At 45.5% G+C, this 24,289-nt stretch overlaps 1 protein-coding gene across 1 annotated transcript in view; it reads right to left on the bottom strand.

The window, feature by feature from the left end:
* The window catches only part of LOC119456477 (fasciclin-1-like), a 59,885-nt gene that overhangs the window by 21,552 nt on the left and 14,044 nt on the right, over positions 1-24,289 (bottom strand). Inside the window, exons 2-8 of the mRNA XM_037718289.2 lie at positions 18,477-18,621; positions 10,441-10,535; positions 8,963-9,144; positions 8,081-8,210; positions 7,405-7,555; positions 6,584-6,767; positions 719-875 (exon numbers count right to left, since the gene is read on the bottom strand). Coding sequence (XP_037574217.1) covers positions 719-875; positions 6,584-6,767; positions 7,405-7,555; positions 8,081-8,210; positions 8,963-9,144; positions 10,441-10,535; positions 18,477-18,621 — 1,044 coding nt within the window. The remainder of the gene's footprint in view (positions 1-718; positions 876-6,583; positions 6,768-7,404; positions 7,556-8,080; positions 8,211-8,962; positions 9,145-10,440; positions 10,536-18,476; positions 18,622-24,289) is intronic.

The raw sequence follows: 24,289 nt of genomic DNA, 5'->3' as shown, positions 1-24,289 counted from the left end.
AAAAGACCAAAAAAGACGGCCTCTTCCGTTCCACTGTATCTTCCTGAAGAGCAAATTCTAATGATGTCCACGAGATAAAACCAACCCGCGTATTTTATCGTCCACTTCTACACACGTACACGTAGTACTCCGCCCTCCATCCCTCCCTCTCATTTCCGTTTACAACACTCGGCGGACAGCATGCTCAACCTCGGGAGATCATTAGGTCGCATCGATGCGTACGCGTCCAAAATGCAGATCGCTATACCAGAAATGCGTCAGAGTCAGCCATCGTACGCACCATCGAGAACTACACACGTGTTTGTTGAATCTAGTACCGCGGCCAAGGCGCTATCACTGGGAGTGTTCTGAACCGGTTCGCAACGTTTTTCTTTTTCAATTATCCGTGTATCACGGTGCTCTCATTTATTATTACACTTGAGTGCGTAATACAGCAAAAAGAAAATAGAGAAATAGAAAACTTTCGCTGCACCCATGCTTTAAGTCTTCTGTTAATATTTACGAACATTTTGATCATTGTCGCTGTTGCTGAGTGTAGCAGCTGACGTGCATAAATCAAATCCGTTCGTTTTCTGAGAGCGTCGAGGATCTAGTCGAAAGCCCATCACATGACAACTGACAATCGTCTTATGTATGGTCATGGTATATGCTCCGTCGAACGTAACTTCAAGAGCACATCTCTCGATAATCTGAAGAGGAAGCGTTCAGTCTAACGTACCTGCGTGAGTCCAGACGTGTTGGCCTTCAGTGTGTCCAGCACGCTAGCCGGGATCACTTTCAGGGCATCATTGGTGGGCGCGAACACGGTCTTGGGCTGGTTCCCATCCAGATCCATCAGGAAATCCGGCGAGTAGTCCACTAGTCGCATGAAGTCTCTGTTAAAAAGAAAGGCCACGCTGGTAAACTGCCCGCTCCTGTTAATTTTTTAAGACAGGGTTTAACACACATTTTTGTAGCTGTCTTAAACCGCGATTGAATGTTACGTGCGCGTGTATGAGGGTGATTAAGACGCTCGAAATCAATGCGAACGTGCCTTCAGGGATTACAATCACCGCTCTTGTGAAGGATACCATTGTGAAGGGTGGCATTGAAGGTACAAAAGACAATGAAAAGATGAACCAGCCCCGCATGGAGGCAATCAACAGATGCATCTCCTCAGCTTCGAAACGGTAGGACCTGTTGTTCAAGGCGGATAGCCCTGTTTCCGCACTCTAAGCGTCGGTGACGGAGGCTGTGCTCCGTGGCCCAATGTTCTCGCGAAACGCCAATCCCGTCCGTAAATGAAAATGTACCGCAACACTCTGCAATCAGCAGGAACTTCATCATTAGCAACATAAGGCAACTACACATAGAGCGGATGACACAGAATCGTTATATAGACGCCCCTCCTCTTCCATGCCCCGTTCCAGGAATTAAAATGGCACCATCTTAACACGTTGCATGTTGGAGCGGATTGTACCAGCGTCTGAGCGTCGATGCGTTGCAGGATCGCCGCCGTTGAGAAAATAATAAGCACCACATCACTTTCAACTATGGTCGAATTAGTGTCTCCGTGATTTCAAGGTAAACGCTTGATTATTGCTGCAGGAATATCTAAATCAACGGGGGAGTTCTCGTCGACTTTCTGTGTACGTTTTTTTTTTCTTTCTAAAATTGATTAGTTGGCGGCGTTTAACGTCCCAACGAAGCACGTGGGCTAATGACAGACTCGTTGTGTGTGGCTCGGAATCAATTTTAACCACCTGTAGCTCTTGACAGCGCACCTAACTATCGGCGCGCTTTTGCATCCTGCCATCTACCACAGCCAGGAATTGAAACCCGCAACCGCAAACCCTGTTACAGACAAAGCATTGAAAAGGAGCTGCGCACACTTATGCCGGGCAGCAATGAAGATGCCAGCGTATGCCAGGCAGTCTCGAACAGCTGACAACGATGGCGATGAAGGCTTGTCGGTAGAGGTGGATGAGTGCAGGGCAACACGACGACAAAAAGTGCACAGGCATAGCCCCTGCGCGTCCAATGTACTTTCTTTTGTCCTCGTGTTTCCCTGCGTTCAACCATCTTTAGTCGAACAGCTGGATCGTATTGCGGCTTTCACTGACACGCTTAGAGGAATAATTGCAAGAAGAACGGTCGGAAATTAAAGGGAGTAACCGCAATAAACTGGGCCAGGAAAAACGAAAAGAAAAGCATGACACTGATCTCGCGCCATGAGCGTAGAGGCATAAATTATAGTCCGATATATTATCACCATTCGGAATGAACGCACTTTGTGGCAAACTAGATTAATCATGTGACCTTATTATAGCAATGGTTCACCCTAAGATCGACGAAATGCGAATGCATTAGGCTATTTGGCTTTGGCTAGTGGTACGTCCGACGTCTTACTAAAGTTTTCTTTACAGGTGCGTTAGACGGATCAGGCAATGTATTTTATGGAAGTATGTCCGACGTTTCTTGTTGGTTTTTCGATGCTTCACGTTAAGATCCGTCGAGGATAAGCATGTCGAACAGCTAAATACATGTTTGCATCGCGCCAGCGCGCCGATTTCTTCCCATTCTCAGTGTGAAATCACATTCGACAGGTATGCCCGCTTCGCATACCGCCATTCGCTCGCGGTGCAGCCCGCGCTGATCGGCGTGCTCATCGTTGCTGTAACTGCAACTGCAATCCACAAATTAACAGAATCGTTGACTAACGAAAGCTGAGAAGCGCAACTATTCTCAAAACAGTTAGCCCTGCCAACCGCCCTTCAAGTCGCCTTCACTTTTCGTTCGCGCAAACGCGCGAGTGACCGTTGTCGTACCGTTCGCTTTGTCGCTCAAAGTAGTTATCTTTTGACACTTATTCAAAAGACTGCTTTAATTATACCACTACGCAGACCGCTAGTTGCGACCTAAAAATTGGTAGCATAAGTTAAAGCGTCGTACAAGACGTCGTGGTCCTGCTTAAGTTTAAAGGCATTTTCGGCCGTGCTCGTATATACAGTCTTGTACTTTGATGCTGTTTCGTTTGCTTAAAGTAGTGAATACCGCATCAGTTAGGTTCTGCGCAATCGTGATGAAGTGCACGCATAGTGCACGCAGTATAGCTCACTTCGATGGTAATCAGTGCCAACGCCGGCTGAGTGGTCGCTTTGCTAATCAAACATGCAGTGTAAGTTTGTGTTCACTACATTTATATAAACGGTTTGAGTAGAACGTACGTAAAGCGCCCAATAATTAGTTTTGAGAAACACCAAAATCAACAAAAACTAGGTATACCTGGGTTAGAATACCAATTCACTAAATTTTTCGCTCATTGGTTTCTTTCTTTTTTTTTTCGTTTTTTTTCGTTTTTTTTTTTTTTTTTTTTTTTTTTTTTTTTTTTTTTTTTTTTTGTCTGTGGCAGTTTGCCTGACATGGCGAAAACCTTTCGGCCACGTACATTTGACAAGGCAAGAAGGCACGAAACCGCGGACTGCCGGACTCATCGGAATGTCGGGTAACGCGTTTACGTAAGTTTATTGCGCCGTTTTCTTACATGCGCTACAGAGCACACGTAAAAACAGCCGAAGAAACGTATTGTAGAAACAGGGCAACAAACCTACTTATAAGTATGACGCAACGGTGTATTAGATCGGGATGTCATTTGCCGTTATCAGATCTAAGTGGCGAAAATGTTTTAGCCATATCAGAGACACTGCTGAAAAAAAAAAAAGAGCGAATACGCATGCATTCAGCATCTCCATCAAATCTTGCGGCTGCGCCGCTGAATCTTGAAATGCAGCTTCTCCATTAGCAACATTAACCACTGCCTGGAAACGTTTCGGGTCTCTGCCACTTTGTTTCTGTTGATTTTGGCGTTTTGAAGGCCGGTTATTGTGCACTTTAGGCACAGTCTGCTCTAACATTTTATCTATAACGTATTTAACACCTACAGAAACTTCTAAAAGCATTTTTCGCTAGAATAGCGAGCACTTCGTCGCGCTAACACAGATTGCCGTCGAATTGTGCTACGGGACGTATTTCTCTCTTTATTATGTGTGCAGGATCCCAGCTCGCACATGTGACGAGGGCAAGGTATGCGTGTATGATAAGCAGCTGTGTACGTAATTTACCCACTGTATTCAGAAGGTAGTGCGAAGCTTCGCGGAATGCGGTTGTGGAAGAGCGTTCTTCCTATGGATGCGTGCATTCAGCCGTATACCTTTAGGGCAACCAATGGGATTGTTCGCGCGTACGTCCGACGTAGCTGTAGACCCTTCGAGGCTTTTTTCACTGCGTTTTGAACACGTGTGCACAAAATGTAATGCTATGTGTTCTGCAAGGGAGTGCAAACGAGGTATTTTACATTGAACGCTTCTACCTCGCTTACATCTCGACCGTCGCTTGCCTGATGGCAATACCGAGGAGTGCGCTACCGTTCACTCAATGCGGCAGCGATAATTTCGCAACAGGTGCAACAAGCGTTTGCAGTGTACTCTCGTGGCGGTGAACTAATCGAATTGGCAATCGTACAGGCATCTAAGAGAGAGTTGAAGTCAGGCGCGTGTGTGCCTCAGCATTATAGAAACAGGGTATAAAAGTTGAACAAAAGTTTCATGAAAACTTCGGTCATCGGCTAAACTCGATCACCGTCATCTCACTCAGCTGCGTGTGCGTTTCTGTATGATCGTTCTGCTGAGACGAGGACGCCACCATGGGGAAACCAACAAGCGACATAGGCCTCAGCAACAGAACCAAAAATTAAACCACAGTATTTAACATCTCAAAACCACTCACGGGCTATGAGACCAAGGCGCCTTAGTGGGGAGCTCCGGTAAATGTCACTCATATGGAGATCATTAACGTTTACCCAAAGCATGATCGTTTTACATTACGCCCCCATCGGAATGCGACCACCGAGGCCCGGAATGCAACCCGGGATTTCGCGTGCAGCAGCAGAGCGTTACAGCCACTGGTCTGGGTATCGTCAATTACATGACTCGGTATAAAATTATTTTGGCGTGCATTTGACTGCTCGCGAGCGAGTTTAAAGTTTATGTCGGATGGGGCCAAAGAATTTGTCACACGTACGTCCCTTTGATTACTCCATTTTACTCGAATCACACGACCAGGCTCCTGCAGCCGTTCGTTAATCCCTTGTCTGATAGTAGACATGCTGTCGCTATACCGTTTTAATATTTGCAGACTAAACACGATAATTTTCCTAGAGCGCCTGTTTTAAATGGCATCGCATCACCTTTTTATCAGCAATATTCGGAAATAATTATTAATAATGCAGTATTCGCACATTGCGGCAGCAGACACATCTTTTAGGTTCCAGGGGCGCTATAACGTAAAATGATTCCAAACAGTCTTGATTCCAATTTCTGCAATCAGCCTCCACGATTGGTCAAAACATTTTCAGGCCACTCCCAACTTCGCCTGTCTGTCACGCGACGTCACGAAAACCGCGATAGCTCCCCATCTGATATAACGTGTGCACACTGATTATGCATGATTAAACCGCACAAAAGAAAAATAATCATTCCTGATTCGACGCCTTTTCACCATTAGCCTTCTGCTATTGGTTCAATGTTTTCTGGCTACACCCACTTCGCCTGTCTGTCACGCGACCTCACAAAACCGCGAAAACTCACCACGTCAAAGTGACGTGTACGCGAAAAAAAATGCATTAATATGCCGAACAAAAGTTAAAATTTTTCTGAATAGCCACAGAATGCCCCGTTCCGAAAGGAATAGAAGATGGCTGCCCGCCGATCGCTCAGGCCCTCGCTACTCGCACCTGCCGGTGAGCATCTATTTATTCGCGCATGAAAACCTTTTCTGCGTGGCAGTAAAACGTTATCGAGCCCTTTCGGTATGCATACGACATCGCTCTGCCAACTATTCCTTGCTGAGGATCCGTTTTAGCGGAATTCTTATCCTCCCGTTGCACGCCGCCGCGATTTTCGACCAGCCACCGCAAGCTAAGTAAGGCGAAGCGGACCAATCGGAGAAGCCGGCACCACCCTCTTCATGCGGTTATCTATTTTCACTGTGCTGGCTCGGCCCCATCGAAACCCTCTCCATTAGAGCGTGCTCCTCGCCTCTTGTCAGCCAATTAGATAAGAAAAACCGCTGAGTGTAGACAATGTTATTGGTTTTGAAAGCGAACAAAGGTGACCTCCTATGAACGAGGAGAGTGTTTGATTGGGTTGTTCAGACAACGCTGCGGGTCACCGCCCGATGCTTTCGTCGGTGGTTACGTAAATTTGATGTCAGGAGTTTGGAATCGAAACAGTTTGGAATCATTTTACGTTATAGCGCCCCAGGATTCGTGGTCCATCGTGGCGGTGGCATGTGTATGAAAACGGAATAAAGCACACACGGTGTATCAACGGGACGATATTCTTGAATGTGGGACGTGTTCCATCTACACGGGGCTATCACATCACTTTGAGTCCACCGTAAAACAAAACGTAAAAGAAAATGCAACTGCAGGACGAGATTTGCTTCGTAACCGCATAGCGAACTGTGAATATAATGTGCCGAAAATTACAGTAGCCGACGATGTCGTGTATGCCCCACCCAAACTGGCGACAAGGTGAAAACTCACTCGAGGCGTCCGTGCCGTTCCCGTTGGAAGAAGTCCTTGATGGAGGTGTCGACGACCATGAGCGGCTTCTCGATCAAGTGGACGACGCCATTCTTGACGGGGATGTTGGGCTTGACGATCTTCGACAACACCACGCCCTTCTGGCGCTGCGGCTCGGTCGACATGGTGTTGCTCTGCGCGAACACTTCGGCCACAACAGGGCGACCACATCATTATACGGACCAACAAGCGCCTTAGGAAAGATTCCGAAAAGGCGTGTAGTAGTGCCCGTCTCTTTCATAGTGATTCTGTGGTCGCACTGCATTATGTCTTTAAGGTGGCAAGCACCAACTAACCAGCAACATATCCTCCTGAGGCCCGCACGAACTTGTCTAAAGCTTGCACGAAGTTATCCCTAAACAAATGTAATATTAATTTAAATAGCATTTTCAAAAATCTTTCTATGCGCATTTTGTTTCCAAAGAATGTATTATTTCCATAGACATTTTATGTGATGACTGTGTTTGTTGTAAACATCGACAAGAAAGTGTCGAATACTTGTCGCATTATCGATTGATTGATTGACTGATATCGGAACATAAAGTTTGCACACACTAGGTGGACTCATAGCCCTATAGGCTAGTTTGGGTCCAGAAAAAAATATACATATATTCACAATGGCAATTCGGACAGGGTAAACAACATTGAACAATGTCAAATATACAATCATCAAATCAACATATTTCGCGTTAGGCAGTGATTGCAACAGCTTTTAGTTGGTTCTTGCCTTTTGCTACTAGGCTTACGTGATGGGGTGAGCAGGGAAGGGAGAACGAACTCACGTGTGTACTCGGCACCGGCCGAATCCGACTGGTTGGCGAGTGACAGTTCGACCTTGACGGCGTTCTCCTCCCACGCGGCTGACTCGTACGTCTCATTGCCCATTGTACGCGTGAAGAGGCGGCGGTTCTTGATCACGTGGCCGCGAACCACCTGGTAAGAATGACCGGTAAGAACATTGCGGAGGACGCGGGGAGCACCAACAAACCTCGACGAGTGGGTACGGCTTCAATCGAGCTTATTCAAAATGTAAGCCTTTCGACTGAAAACTTCCATGTGGGCGTGCGATCGCTACGCGTAAATGTGGCAAATTTTATGAGGATAAGGTAGCGCTTGAGAGCAAGCCCACCTCTTTCTTTTTAGTTGCTTTTTGAAGATAACAGTAAAATAGTCAAGAGACCCACTTTTTGGGCTAATTGCTTCACAGTGCGGTAATATTGAAAACAAACAGACGTAACGTCAAACAAGGAAACAAAATAAGCCACAGTTAGAATTGAAATGGAACAAAGGCAGACGAAGTCGACAGCACCATGAGAAACTGCTTTCAGTCAGTCTTTTGGCAGTGTCTTTACGACAGTTTTCCTCTCAGCCTTTCCAAATCTGTAGCGCGTATCATTCTGCTACGTTGTGAACCTTACATCTGAAGCAAAGAAAGTGACGTAGACATATAAGACTCACGTATTTGTCAATCTCGACGCGGGTGCGCTTGGCCGGGTCCGCGTCGTCCACGGGCACAAAGAATGTGTGCATGCCGTCCTCAGTGAAGAGACTCTGTTCATACGCCATCTGGACGCGTGAGTGAAAGAACCTGCGCAGCCCCCAGCAATCCCAGCGACAAAGTTATGCTTACGACATTGCTACGCACGCACGTGATTACGAAGACACGGCCACCGAAAGCCGTTTCCTAACCCAAAGGTGCAAGCAAAACTTGCTCGTTAGATCAACTTATACACTCTATTAACGCTCTTCTGAAAATTCCTACCAGAGTACGGCAAGATGTTGGACCAGGACGGCAACTCTAAGACAAGCAATCGACACTGTTACTTAACGTGCCCCGCAGTCCTTGGATGTTTCCAGAGCAAAGGCATTGATAGGTGTTGCTATTTTTCTCTGCAAGTGGGCCATACGTACCCCACACCCCACCCTTCGTTATGTATTGAATGGGATAAAGGTGGAATGGTGCGCTACATTACAGCCGGCTATTCCATAGATTAGTCACTAACGAAGCAAATTTATGCGTGGTCGAAAAAAGAAGGTAACAAAAACCTGTTCTCTTTCTATTCCTCTAGCTATAAGTCGAGCCCACGTATTACTCATTTAGTTAATGCCATCACTAATTTTCTGGCTGCTGTTGAATTTACTGCTAGATCAAAATCTATGTGGCACTTCCTTCTAGTCATCGGGATGCTTCTCCCTCTGAAATACGCTGCGCACTTCGCAAACAACTGTGCCTCATTAAAGCTCATACTAGCGCTGGTGAGCTCACAGGCTGCACTGTACAATGTCGCCCATATGAAAAAAATAATAATAATAAAAAAAGGAATAGGAAGAAATACTCACACGAGCCTCTGGTTGATGTTGTAGATGGACGGCTGGTTGAGGAACTCGAAGGCGTTCGGCGTCACACCGCTGGTCGGGATGAACGCCTCGAGCACATCGTCAATCACATACAGTTTCTGCTTGTACTGCTCAAACGTGAGCTCCCTCCGCCGAATCACCTTGGCGTTGTTGACGAAGAAGAACTGCGAGAAATGACAACGTAGCAAGCGCAATCAGGTTTAATTTTGTGATCGTCCTTCTTTAGCCTCATAAACGAAGATGGTGGTTAGCGTGACTCGGCTTTAATACTTTCAACGCTATCGGGTTTCCTACACCTGTGGAACCGCTACGATCCAGCAAAGCGTCTCCTTACTCAACACTCCGCGTACAAGAAAACGACTCTGGTACAAGTTTGCTGACACAAAATTTGCACGTGGGATGCTTCATTCGAGGGACGTTAACTCCATAGCGGTTATGACGTGTGTCTTGAACGAGATAACAGCAAGGTTAAAAGGAACGATGACCACCCGCCTGGCAATGGGCGTCACGTACCTCCGGTATGTAGTAGCTGTTGGTAAAGTTGCAGAAGTTCATACATTCTGTACGAGCTTGTGACTGAAGCCGCGGTAATCCACTGCCCTACACACTTATGTGCGTTTAAGATAGAGCAGTACTAAGAACATAGCAAAATTAAGCACGTAGTTACGGATTTCGTAAAATGCGTTTAGCTGCATCGCAGGTTTTGTTACTTACGAGAGTTCTAAGTTGGACTAGAAGCCTCGCGCAGGTCCGCAGACAACGATATACTCGTATATATGTATATGAACGAGAAGAAAGGAAACCGCGGAGCCGGATTTTTACTAGTATCGATCATAAGAAGCCAACAAACAATATATATATATATATATATATATATATATATATATATATATATATATATATAACTTTTAGACGGATTTCTCGCTACCCTAAATTAATTGCTCTAATGAATCAGTCTCGTTAGCCTCATTGACAACGTCTGTTTACCGACATAGGCACACTGCGATTATTACACTTCAATATGCACCTGTTGGAAAGCCGCCCGGCGCGTGCGGAGGCGCCTTGCACAGGCGAAACGTGCCTTGTTGCTACATTCTTTAAGCGGCCGGAGATACTTACCCTTATAACTAATTCATGGACCGCGCAACACGGAACCACCAGTGGTCTAGCAGCTACACCTAAACCCAACCAGAAACAAAGCTAACTGGAAAAGAGCGTTGGTGACCAAGTCCTGGTCAGAAACTAGCCGGTGCTTTTACGAGATTGTTTCTTTGACACTGTCAATTAATTATGCCAGAAACGCCGCGTGGAAACTCGTAAACACGGTTTCGGGCTGGTAGCGCTCCCGCAGCCTGACAGGGAGTATTCAGGTCAAGGCGCATTCAGGTCAACGATAAGAGAAAACGAAGCCGGCCCTTATCTACATTTGCGTGCCCGCGTGGAAGATTGCGAGCTCTTACCCTGTCCCGCCCCCTGGTGAGGTAGAGCTGCGGTGACCCTTTGGCAATTGTTGGCACCGACGAAGGAAGGTTGTCCTCCGCCAGATTGAGCGAAACTGAAAAAAAAAGGGTACAAAAAATTATGAAGGACCACACCCCGGTTACTATATCCAAGAACGCGTTTAGTGTGCTTTGAGAGGGAGTTATTTCTGGCACTATGTTGCACTATGCGTTATGGCTGGCGCTCCTCTTACCACCGTGCGTTACCCACACGCGGGATCCCAGTGGGATCTCAAGCGCCACTTCGAGCACCGCTTCCTCAAGGATCATTCCGGAACCCTGTGATGCATATGATACTCAAAGTTACTGTATGTGGCTTTCTGTGGGAGCCATATACAGTAACTCTAATGATACTCGTATGTGCCCGCCTCTGACGGCCCGAGGCGCAGCGTTTCAACGACTGCGTCACAAAACGCTAACTGTCACGAGGGAAGAATACGAGAACACTACCACCGCACTGTACTACCGGTAGCGGTGCCGGCGGTACCGTACCACCGTGTGCTTTTTACCGCTGTGTTAGACTGTACCATTTTCGGGATCAGCTCACGAAAACGGATAGACACTGACGAGAAATGGCGGTTAGTTCCCAAAGAAAGCTATATAGACGCTTTAAAAAGTTGTGTTCACCAAGCTATGTTATCTGCAGCTTGGTTTCGTGCCCTCTGTGCGATAGCAAATACCGCGTGATTTGTGTCTCGCAGTGTCAGTGTTTACAGCCGTCAGGTTTTATTGACACACCGGTGAGCAAAAGTATACGGACCATAGGTTCACCGAGAAAAAAAAGGAGGGGGGGGGGGGGGGGGAAGAAAAGAAAAGAAAGAAAACGCAATTTATCCGTAATTCCGGCGCGCGATTGCGACTGGCACTGCTTCATACTTCTTGCAGCCATCATTTACATCACCCTGCAGTCTTATCAATAAGGTGTAAGACTTTGGTCTTTCGGAATTACCGTTACGCTCGTATTTATAGCTTGATGGGAATGCAAGGTAACCGAGAAACAGACTAAGGGCACAGAAAGGCACTGTCCATTCTGTGCTCTTGGTATTGTTTATTTTGTCCGTTCTTTCTTATGTTGATTCTTATGCATAATTTTTTTTTTCTCGCAAGCATGGGATATCTTGCCTTGCAATGGTTTACTATATTTTACGACGTTATGAGTGAGCACGGTTTACAACTGTAATGAAGCTAACTTAGTAATGTCTGCGGTTTGTTCGCACGAACAGGCAGCATAAGCAAGCACTGGATTTACCTGTATCGTTATAAATCTTTGGTACGGAGAATCTGTCTTCAACAAAAATTTATGAACTACACCGAGAAATTTAATGAAACATATGGTGTAAATGGAGGAGTAATTGGAGATCGCAGGGAGAGGCCATTGTCCTGCAGTGCACATAAATATAGGATGACAATGATGATGTAGTTGATGATGATGTAGTTATTGATGATGGTGGTGTAAATGGCTTCGTATAAAATATTCACCTAAGTGCGAGATTCCAAAATTTGGTTGGGCTTGCTGCTAACGTCACGGAGCCCAAAATTGTCTTTCTTCTTTATTTACGCACCAGCTTGATCAAAGCCTGCCTGCCTCTTTTGCAGCCTTACCATGATCTTTGGACGTATGGAGCGTTCAACAGGTAATCATGTATGACATGCTGACAGGCGGTGGCTGCAAAGATGTGAATATGGCGGGTATCGGCGCGGTTCCAACTGGTCTATATAGCTATGGAGCCAAGCACTATCACTGCCAAACTCCTCATTCGAGAACAAACAAATTAAAGAGGATAAATATTCAGTGTGATGTATGTAGAGATATATGAAAAGAGTCTTTATGGTGAACATGAATATTCTTAATTTCTTTAACATTGGTCAAGCCTTCTGTACATAAAATCTAAAAAAATGAGGTTGAAAAATTCTCCCGAATTTTTCGTAATCGTAAAGTTTCGTAAAGTTTACAAATTAGGGCTCGTTTTAGGATTTTACGAATGTCGAATAAGTATTTACGAAAAAATGCTGCTCGCGAAAAAGTGTTCCTAGCCGGTCTCCGGCCCTGCCGTCGGAAGTCTTTTGATGGGGAAAGCAAGCCAGTAGGTACTATCGGCCAAAAAAGTTTACGGACCAAGGGATCTGACAAAAAGCTGAACATCTCCGCAGCTTCAAAATGCAGCCTGCTATTCTTATTCCCAGCCTCTACTGGTATATGCGAACAACATTGTGATGTACGGTTTTACTGGCTACTTTTAAAGGCTGCTCGGGTATTTAGCGTTTTCTGAGATCCCGTGGTCCGTAAGCTTTTTTGGTCGATAGTACTTACTGCGAGCAAGTTTACACATACAAGTTCCCAAAACAGCTGAAATCGGAAACAGAAACGTTGCTAAGAAAGTTGCTGTGATCTAGAAACTTGCTTTCTGTCAATCATTGCTCTTCCAAATGTGCTGCTGCTTGTGCGCTGAGTCCAAAGTATAGTCATCGTTAATAAAGTGTGTATAATATCCCACAAAAGGCGTGTGCAAGATATGATTTAAATGACAAGTAGTACTCCGCACCCCTCTCCCCCCCCCCCTCCACACACACACACACACACACACACACACACACACACACACACACACACACACACACACACACACACACACACACACACACACACACACACACACACACACACACACACACACACACACACACACACACACACACACACTCTGCCTTTAACTCAGTGTCGTGTGAGTGAGCTTTTACGAACTTTAATGCTGGCAGGTTGGTTGATATGTATGTCGGTCTTATGCCTTTCTCGCAACAGTCACGCTCACGCTCTCCTTTCGTGAAGTAAACGACGTTTGAAAAGTGTTTACAGGTTTAATAGTTCCATATTCTCACAATAAGGCGCAAACTTTCGGGTGTGTCACGTCGTTGTAAACGGAAGCCGGTCGTCCCACCGCTGTCAGGGTAGGTCGCTAACTTTCCCCATAGGCACTCCGTGATGCGCAGCGCGCGGGGACATTCAGGCTAGGACAATCACGCAATCAATCGCGCACGCGAACACGCCGCCTCGCGTTGGCTGCGCGTTCGCGCGGCAGTTTCGTGCAGGACTGCAGACGGCGAGTGCGTAGCTACGCTCGCCAAGTTGCAATACGAACAAGAATGTTGTCACAACAGAGTCCAGCGGCTGCTATGACGATAGTGTTCTTTTTAATTCGAAAACGGCCGTGTTAAAGCACAGAGTACCAAAGATGGAACTAATGTTTGTACATGGGCGCGATCCCGTGTCAGTTACGAATCTCAGTTGCATACCGCGATAGTTTACTTAGACCTGCATGATAAAGTCGCAGGTCTATACATAAGCAACGATATGTGTCCCGCCAGGCCAAACCCACAGAAACGTGCTAGTGGCCCTTTCGTTCTGGAAAACTGTCACGTGAGATTCGGTAACATTCGCTTTAGACTAATACCCCCCCCCTCCCCACCTCTTCCCTTGCCACCTATACTCTATGCTAATCTTTCTCTCACAATGATTTTTATTTTTCTCACTCCGTTATGCTTCACACGATTTATGATCTCTAGCTGCTGATGGTACATTCGTACAATAAGGTGTGGGCCACATCAATATAGTAGGAGCCTTCTTATTGCCCAAACTAGTTCTAAACATTGCTTTTCTACTGTGGTGAGACACTGGTCCGAACGAGACGCTTTATGTCCTTGGTACCAAGTGTGTTTGTTACCATACTACTAGTGTACGCTGCGTATGTGCGTATTATGTATGTGTGTGTCATTTTAAGCATCACCCTTGCGCTAGGCGCATGGCCAGTCACAGATTTCCAGTACATCATTAAAAAATCTCTCTTTCTCTCACTCCGCCACGAAGTTTTTCTATATCGTTAAAAAACAGCTGCAACAGTCAAGAGGAAGTTTGTTGAAACTCAATGGGATGTACGATAATTGCGAAGTGGCTTGTGAAGATTAACACATTTAAACGCGTCTTCGTATTACCGCCCGGTTGATACGCTATAGCACTAAGATGCTGCAGAAACGGGTTCAACATGGTTTTAAATCGCACCTGTAATTTGTCACTGGTTGGCATCTTCGCTAATATTGCTCTAACCATCACGACTGACACGTTGCAGTGATTCATTGGCATTCGCCGTTCAACTGTAGTGCACCAAGTTGCAGGCTCAGTTCGAATTCCATTGGCTTTCACTTATCACTCGTTAAAGAACCCCGCGTTCGCGACAGTCATTCCGAGCCTTTCACCGCGGCCGTTATCATGGCCCAGGTGCAGCTTTAGGGTGTTGAAGCCCGTCAGCTGTTATGTTACCATCACGACTGACCCCGAAGTTCTTTCTTAGGAATCATTCTTGCGTATGCGAGTGGCTTTGTAAATCCAGGTCTTGAATCCGGGGGGGGGGGGGGGGGGGGGCACTTACCCTCGACGACAGGGCGCCGGGTTACGGGATTGTATCAAATGCGAAGGCTGCACGAAGCCTGCGTGCAACGGCTTTTCAGTGACGCCGCATATCGCAATGACAGTCTGGTCGAGGCGCCAGCATCTACACCGCTGCACCGAATTCGACACGTAGAGCATCAAAGCTCGCGCGGGAGTTCTGTTAAAAGCCGCGGCACGTTGCTTTCCCGCGGCGGGGCGAATGCCCCGGCTGTGACGCGGAAAACGGCGCCGGGTGGCAGGCACGTCGGTGACGGCTCTTCCGACGACAAAAGGCGCCCTCGGTATGTGTTCCCGCTCGCGGCGGGGCTTGGTATTTCCTGGATGCCTGTGGGCCAGTGTACGAAAACCACGCGCTTTGTGTTGCGTCGACTTTTCCGCCCGTGTTCTTTTTCTTTGCAAGCTCTCTCAAACTAGACGGAAGTTTGTGGTGGTCGCTCGATCCGCGTCACTGCGCGGGTACCACAGGTAAACGTTTGCAATATTTTGTCGCAAATGCCACAGACTGCGTCCGCTACAAGGGCAGCAGTAGCTCTAGTAGCGTGAATAAAAGGGGACTAATGCTTGCTGCTAAATAATACACCTGTAGAAACTCTTGCCTTATAGGCTCACTCGCTAATTACCAGTATTTTGAGTTACTGCTCACATTGGAGAATAAAAATTAACGTAAATATCGAGAGAGAGAGAGAGAGAGAATTTGCCTTCATTGTCACAGAAAGTTGTCTGCAAGTATAGTGAGAATGCCACTATGCGGGATTCATTGTACGAATAATGCGAATCGGGATGATGTCACAAAATATCTCCTTCGATGTAGTTCTCAGTGTAGTTCATAAATTTTTGTTGAAGACAGATTCTCCGTACCAAAGATTTAGAACGGTACAGGTAAATGCAGTGCTTGCTTATGCTGCCTGTTCGTGCGAACAAACCGCAGACATTACTAAGTTAGCCTCCTTACAGTTGTAAACCCAGCTCACTCATAACATCGTAAAATATAGTAAACCATTGCAAGGCAAATATCGAAGCAGATGTTTTATGACACCATCCTGATTCGCATTATTCGTACAATGAATTCCGCATAGTGGAATTCTCACTATACTTGCAGACAACTTTCTGTGACAATGAAGGCAAAACTATACGGAGGCGATGTCCATGCGTCTCATTCGCGTTAGGATAAGCTAGCGATAGTATATATATATATATATATATATATATATATATATATATATATATATATAAACATTAGCATCTTACACATAGCAGGGCACTGATGTTTGAAACCAAGCCAGAATACAGCACTAGGTCTTATAGTTTAGTGTTGCTTTCCCCCTTTTGCGTTTCGGCACATGCGAAACCGTCGTAAGTAGACAGCTAGCAAAGAACGCGCTGCAATAGTGTGCCGGACTACTTGGTGAAGTGTCAGTTGCACGGAAGCTCCACCCGTGCAGTTTTACCGGCATTGCCGCAGAAAGCTGTCAGTGGGTAAGTGGTAATCCGAGCACGACGATTACGATGTCAACAGGAACAAATGCTAAGAAGTAACATTACTCATTGCGCAACTTGTATTCTCATTGTAAGGCGTTGTGTTCGCGACCTTTTCCTTGCGTTGTGCGACCTAATATTTCTAACACGCAATGCCCCACGCGGTATCGTTACGTTTGTTGCAACATTAAGAGAGACCTTTCGTATCTGATTGCACATTCGTCACGATGACTGTTAGTAGATGTTCTCGAATTCACTCAGCAAGTACCGGCGAGACTCATCTACAATGCGCAATGGCACGATACAAATAGGGACTGTTTAGAAGCGGGGTCACTGGATCATGAAGACGGCCACCTGAAATACTTGACGCATGGTCGTATTATCCTTCTAGCGAGCGGTTGTTCGACTTGCTAATAATGTGCGTCTAAAGCATTTCCTTTTTTTGGTAGCTGCTTGCCTCGGACATACCTTCACTACCATGTGGCTATAAGGGGAACAGTGGCTTAGATCGTGTACCGATTGTTTCTTCTTGTTTTTCGGCAACTCTACTTTTGCTCACTGACTGGCATACCGAGTTGGATCGGCCACTCAGTGCGATGGGTGCTAAGAGAGGAAAGAATATAACCGAAGGAAAACAATTATCATAAAATATGAGCTATGAGTGCTATCTGCTAGTGATACGGGGCGAAAATAACAGCCGACTTGTCTTATTTGGGCATCCAACTGTTTACTAGGCACGAGGTGATCAATTCTCAAAGCTTTTCATTCGTAAATTCTGTTTGCTATTCGCCGGCAGCTGTCTCGAATATTATGTTAAACGTAACGATTGACCGGCATCTACTTTGACGAAGACTAGTGCTAGCCTAAAATCTTACATGCGACTACGGGCCCGGATTCTAGCAGATATTCTTTCAGGGTAGCGGCTCAGAAACCGTCCTATAAGGATTTAGATTTTGCACATCTCTTCGATAAATTTAAGAATGACAAGACATTAAGCTGTCTGAACTATTGTGCGGTCGGTATTGCAAATTTGCGGAAAAAATACTTCCTGCACGAAAAAAGCTGCCCATTGAGTTCGACATATGGCGACTACTGCTTTCGATACTCCTCCAGCATCTCAAATTTTAATCGTGACGCACGAACGCTCGTCGAGTTTCACACAAAGCTCGTATTTGCAAAACTTCTCTTTCTATGTGCCGACCGCAATCAACCATCACAGCTGAGTTATTATATCAAGCCGTACACAATCATAACTTGCAGGCGCTTCAAAACCGGGAAATTAGAAAACATTTTGGGAGGTTTGCCAATATAGTGGCGCTGGGCCCACATTCACAAAGCAGTTTGTAGACTGGAGAAGCTGATAAGAACAACCGCCGGCCAGCTGTACGTAACAGAAAGCACATTATGTACTATGGCCGCTGGACAATGCAATATAGTTGTCAAAAACTAATAACTTTGTTAAAGCTCTTACGATAAAATTGCGCGTAAGAGAAAATTTCGGCCAGTCTTGATGCTGGACGCAATATTAGTGAAAGCGGCCTGTCAGTGGCAAAGAACACTTACGAGCAAAAAGGTGTGTGAGTTCTACGCTTGATTCTTCTAAATTATAATCCGCTTGTCTCACCGAGTGGCTCACTTCGGCGATGTGCTGTTGAACACGGGCTCAATTCCGGCCACGGTGGCCGCATTCCGATGGAGGCAGAATGCAAAGACGCTCGTGTACGTTAACAACTCCAGGAGGGCAAAATTTGTGACTTCGCCTGATAATGAGATTTTGTTTATGGTGCGTAAAACCTCAGAATTTTTCAATCTCGGCTATGGCGCGGGGTCACGGCTTCGTGCGAGCCAATGAAGAGCAAAAGGAACGTAAGATAAATTGTCATAGAATGCGACCACGCCGACCCCAGAGTTGTCGAGAGTTGCAGTTTCCGCCAAGACTGCAAACGTTCAGCCTTTCTGGGCACCCAACGTTAGCGACGACTGAACGTTTGCGACGACGCAGCGACGGAATTTGCGTCGTCGGCGCTAAGTGTGTCCCCACGTGGCTGTCCACGCATGCGCGCTGATTGCACTGACTCACCGACATGGTAGGTGACCTCGATGGGCTTGTTGGGGAAGCTCTCGCGGAACCTGTCGATGGCGTCATTGGTGGGCGCGAAGCACGTGATGTCTGTGCTTTCGCTGTACGCCACGAACAGCTTTACCCGCTCGGCCAGCTGGTAGAACTGCGCATGCGCAAAGGAAAAGAGGGCGCATTAGAATATTATTGCGTGACTTCCGCGACACCCAGGATGTTATTAGCGTCATCGGACTGTAACAAGTGCACCTTGATTAGCTCGAAAAGCATAATACGGTCACATCAGAGACAAAACTTGGTCATCGACTTTACCATTGAATGCTGTTTTATAGCTTGAGATATTGAAATAGTGGATAGACTAGAAGACACGTTTATGTGCAGATATTCGCTTGTAACACGGCGAGGCTATATCTTATCGATGCTGTTAACTTAAGTTAGACATTACGGGACGTTTAACTAGTTCATATTAGTAAGTTAAATTGAAACTGGGCTGCCTGATTGCACTGAGGACACAGCACAACATGCATGCGGCACTTTTATATAACCTTGATGGATAATTTTGAGTCGATTCTCAATGAAACTTTTTGGTAAAGCAATGAACGAGGCTAGTTGGTGGACGTTCATGATTGTATTGTGCTTAGTATTATACTGACGGCAGAACTAAAGAACGAACATGAAAGAAGAAAAGGTGGACGACGAGGCGAAAACTACCAACTCGTTTAATACTGTTAGAGAACACGTTTATTAAACGAATTGGTAGTTTGCGCCACGTACGTCCACTTTTACTTTTTTTGTTATTTCTTTAGCTTTTCCCTCAGTGTAATACTAAGCGCAATACAATCATGAATCTCAATTAAACTTCTTGCACAGTTTATCTATAGCACAGTAATTCTGGAAGCTTTTACTCAGTTCTCGTGAGGAAATTCTAATTACCTCACTACTCCAATCAGACTATTTGTTGTGCGTCTCTTAGAAGCGCGCGTTCATACTCAAACCTTTTCTTTTCTCTTTTTCTTCAAGTCGGAATGTTTTTTGCATCCAAAAAAAAAGCGTAGAGCGTTTTGCTTGGCTGTCCACTGAGCTCGACGTATGACAACTATAGATTTCGATACTGCTTGAACGTCTCAAATCCTAATCGTGACGTACGAAAGCTCGTAGAGTTTCACAGAAATTGGAAGACATGTTGCAGCTGTCCATGTTCGTTGTTCAAATACGCCTTGGCCCAATGAGCATTGAGAGATATCCACTGACTTCGATTGGGTTGGCGCCCCTTCTAGAGGGTGTTTCAAAAGGTGGCGCTTAAGGCTGGTTAAACTAACCTCTGCTAAGTTTCATTGCAACTGAGAGCGACAACACAGTCATCGATGCGCGTTGAATGCGGCGTTACTTCGCTCAGTGCATTAAAACAGCCGGTGAAAGGGGCGTCGACCACTCAACAATCAGACGCAATTATCGACACTCTTCTGAGAAATCCTGAGACATAGTAAAAAGCACACGCCCAACGCGATGTCTGACGTCGCGAACGAGCAGAAGTGGCATGACGCGCCGAATCAACGCAGAGGAAGAACGGGATAATTATGACGAACGGGACAATTGCGAGGCACGGCGCAGGGGGCCGCGCGCACAGACTGGCATGCGATTAGAGGAATTCTCGTTGTGTGATTAAGAGCGTCGTGCAAGAAGGAACGCGAAATGCGCAGAGCTGGTCACGAGAACCAAGCTGCCCGGCAGGAGGGCAGGTCGTATCCGTGCCTGTTCAATAAAACATTTACACCGGCAGCGCGAAGGTGGGCGCTGTCGTTCGCTGTCCGTCTCATGGGCAGAAGTGTACGTTCAGGTAGTGAGTGATAGGTATACTGATAGCTCAGGTATACTGATAGCTCTTTTGTTCGTAGCATTACTGCGCAATGATTTGAAGCCGGTCTTCTGCGTCACAATCATTCTAAATCATCAGCTGGACCAGAGCTACAGCGAGCTTCATGTGACAGTCGCGGTTTCTAGCCTTTGTGGAGCGGAGCTTCTGCTGACGTCAGCCGACGCCCGATGTGACGTCAGCATTACACGTATCACTCTGTCGCGGCTGCCACAGTAGCAGCAGCGCAGCAATCTATCACGTTAAATGTTCAGGTTGATGCGTTTCCTCGCTTGCGCTGAGCGCCTCGGTGGCAGAACGGAGGACCGGCTGTTTTCAACCGTTGCAACGCGGACTGCAGTGTCGGTGCTTGCGCAAAAGCTTCTCGACGATGCAGAATTTATATAACGTCCACTGATTCCCCTTCATACTTTATGAATGAGTGAGGAGGTGCTTCATTTCACTATGCACTTGCAGGTGACCGGTGCCGGGACAGTTCAGCGCGAGTTCTGCGCGACAGTTCTGCACTGAACTGGTGTGAACTAGTTCACGAAGAGCAGGGCAAATCGAATGAACCTATAACGTGCACAGGAAATCTACCTTCATGTCGCGGCACTTTCATGGTACGAACCACCAAGTGACACGGAGAGCAACGACGTTCACGAAGGTGCCGCAATAGAATTGGCAGGCAGGCTATTGTTGCACTGGGTTTATTGTACATTAGTAGAGGGGGAAGGGGAACGCAACATGCACCAACCGCGCTTTCTCAGGACCTAGAACGTTCTGCTAATGAGCAAGAGGTCGCGAGTTTCATTTCTGGCGGTTAATGCTGCATTCCCTTGAAGGCGGAACGCAACAACACTCGTGCACCGTGCTTTATGTGCACAGTGAGGAAAACCGGGTGGTAAAAATTATTCTATTAGAATTTCCCTCGCAGCTCACTGCGGTAATTCTAGACAAAAGAGAAAACACATAAAACAAACACTGCACCACCGCTGAAAAACTTTATCATGAAAGTGAACTATGCACATTATATATAAATAAGACAACGTACCGTTGATATATGTATGATATGAGTGCGTTGTGTGGTCAGCTTTGATATAAAGTTTAATGGTGTTTGCATATTTGGCGATGCGTGATTCTTCGTTTACGAAATTCCAAGATGCAGGAGTTGCGCGTACGTCCTGTACTACCGCTTGTCTGCGATTTGCTAATGCAAAAGGCGGCTGCATTATGTCCGGAGTGGTGGAATGCGACTTTTGTACCAGCAACACTGCCATTCCCAATTAATATTTTGCCCCTAGAATATGCTATGTTTGCGCACTGTTAGACTTGCTCCCCTCCCCCTCCCCTCCTCTCCCCTCTGAAACGTTTGTGATAAGAAAATATTTTCTTTGTTTTAATGTCGGAAGGTCTGCTACTTGGTTTAATATAGCTTCTTTATTCTGTAAATAATAACTACGTACAAGACTCAAAGCCTTGCAAACCACATTTTCCGTATCCGTTCGTTAGGCTTCTCAGGCCCCACATTCCATCAATTCGTGGTAGAACAGCGAAGTTGATGATATAGTGATGCACAATGCTAGTCACTAGTGACTTCACTGTGAATACTCTATAAATAGGCCTCTTTCTACGTAACAGTGCTATAAGGTTCAGAGTACTCGTATGCTGAAAAAGCTGCATGTTTATTACATGTGTGTGTGTGTGAGAGAGAGAGAGAGAGAGAATAAAGTGAAGTGAAAGACGGGCACACCGCGACGTAAAGTTATACAACTGTGGTTTCTTTTTAAAACAAAAGTGATAGAACTGACGGAAATGTATGTGCCGAGTATTGATTCAATTAAGCTGATGATTCAATTAAGCTGAAAAAGTGCAAGAAGCCATGGGTGACGCCTAAGATTTTGAGATTAATAAGGAAAAGAAGACGAGTATATAATACATTTAAAACCACACAAACTAGTTATCAGTTCAACAGATTAGTCGAGGTAACTAATGAATATGAAACTAAAGTACGTAGTGCGAAGGATCAGTACTTCAATCGACTCAGTGCCAGTATGAAAACGAATCCAAAGCTTTTTTTGGAAATACGTGAAAGAATGCGGATCTGACTCAACCGCAGTAAACGAGATTGTTCACAATAATCAGGTCTTATCCGATGATAAAGCTAAGGCATCTTGTTTTAATGGTTTTTTTTATTCTGTATTTTTACCCAGAACAAGCTTCGAAAAATTACGTGAGAGGGACTGAGTAAGTAATGCCACCTGTAGAACTCAGTGTGAATGGTACTGAATCATTGTTAAAAAGTATAGATGAAACCAAGGCCCCTGGTCCAGATGGTATTTCTCCCCGCATATTGAAGCGCTGTGCCCGGCCAATCGCATCGTACCTTTATCTTATGTATAGTAAATCTCTTTCTACTGGAGTGTTGCCTGAGGACTGGAAAATGGCGCATGTGGTCCCTGTTCATAAGGGTGGTTCAAAAAAAGATGTAAACAATTATAGGCCCATTTCTTTAACATCCATCTGCTGTAAAATATTAGCGCACATTTTGTACAAAGAATTAATGAAACACAGATTACGAATTGATAATCAACATGGTTTTCGCGAGGGACTGTCCTGCACAACACAATTGATTGAGTTCTATCATGACTTAGTGTCTGAGGTGGATGATAATGGGCAAATAGACTGCGTTTTTTTTTTTATACATTAGAAAGGCGTTCGACACGGTTTGCCACCCATTGCTCCTTCACAAATTACATAGGGCAAATGTTGATCAGGAAGTCTGCAACTGGATCGCCAATTACTTGTCGCAGCGTCGAGAATGTGTTGTACTGAACGGTACTACTTCTCCTTGGGTCGAGGTCACATCAGGTGATCCTCAGAGTTCCGTTTAAGGCCACTTTTATTTTTAGTTTATATTAATGATATTCCTGCCGGGATATCTTCACGTTTGCGTTTGTTTGCCGACGACTGCGTCGTCTACAGAAAAATAACAAGTGAACGAGACTCTATTGATTTGCAGACTGATCTTACTAAAATTGTATAATGGTGTGAGAAGTGAAAAATGCAACTAAATGCGGAAAAATGTGTTCATGTGTCTTTCACTAAAAAAAAAAATTAAACCTGTTATTTTTTTAATAGTGATATTATCAACCAGTAATTTATGTATAAATATTTGGGCGTGACGTTTTCGAGTGACTGTTCCTAGAATGCGCATGTGAATAATGTAGTTACAAAAGCTGCCAGAGCGCTAAACTTTATTCAGCGTAATCTCAAATCCTCACCATTTGTGCTAAAAAACACTGCTTATAGTTCTTTCGTTCGACCTATCTTGGAGTATGCGTGTTGTGTTTGGGACCCTCGCCAGAAAACCTTGATTGACAAAATCGAGAGATTACAGAATAGAGCGGCAAGGTTCGTTCTGGGGCGGTACAGGCGAGGGGAGAGTTGCACTCAAATGAAGAGCGAGCTAGAATGGGAAGCGCTCTCCTCTCGCCGAAGAAAACTGCGTTTGAAATTATTATTCCAAATATATAATAACAAGACCGGAATTAACAGTGACATTTATCTTAAACCACCGCATTATATATCTAAAAGAACTGATCATGACCTTAAAATTCGAGAATACCGGACTAGAACGAACCGCTATGCTAATTCCTTTTTTGCTCGAACAGTAACAGAGTGGAATCAATTGTCTTGTGACCAAGTGTGCTGCGTTAATGAAGATTTTTTTCTCAAGTTGTAACCCCCCTGCTTACACGCCTTTGTGCAAAGCGGGGTATCTCTGAATAAATAAATAAAGAATACTCTTGCGCGCGTATGACACCTGAACCTCGGACAGCAGTACATAGAAGAGACGACAGGGTGTTGGGGACAAGATAATTGTTGTCGTGGTTCGCCTCATCCCGGGATTACTTAATTGGAATTCCGCCAAGATATCTGAACTGTGCATCCCCGAATTACA

This window comes from Dermacentor silvarum, chromosome 6 (genome assembly GCF_013339745.2).
Source record: "Dermacentor silvarum isolate Dsil-2018 chromosome 6, BIME_Dsil_1.4, whole genome shotgun sequence".
Classification (NCBI taxonomy): Eukaryota; Metazoa; Arthropoda; class Arachnida; order Ixodida; family Ixodidae; genus Dermacentor; species Dermacentor silvarum.
Note: the sequence above shows the minus strand (reverse complement) of the source record. Positions and strands in the feature narration are given on the sequence as shown.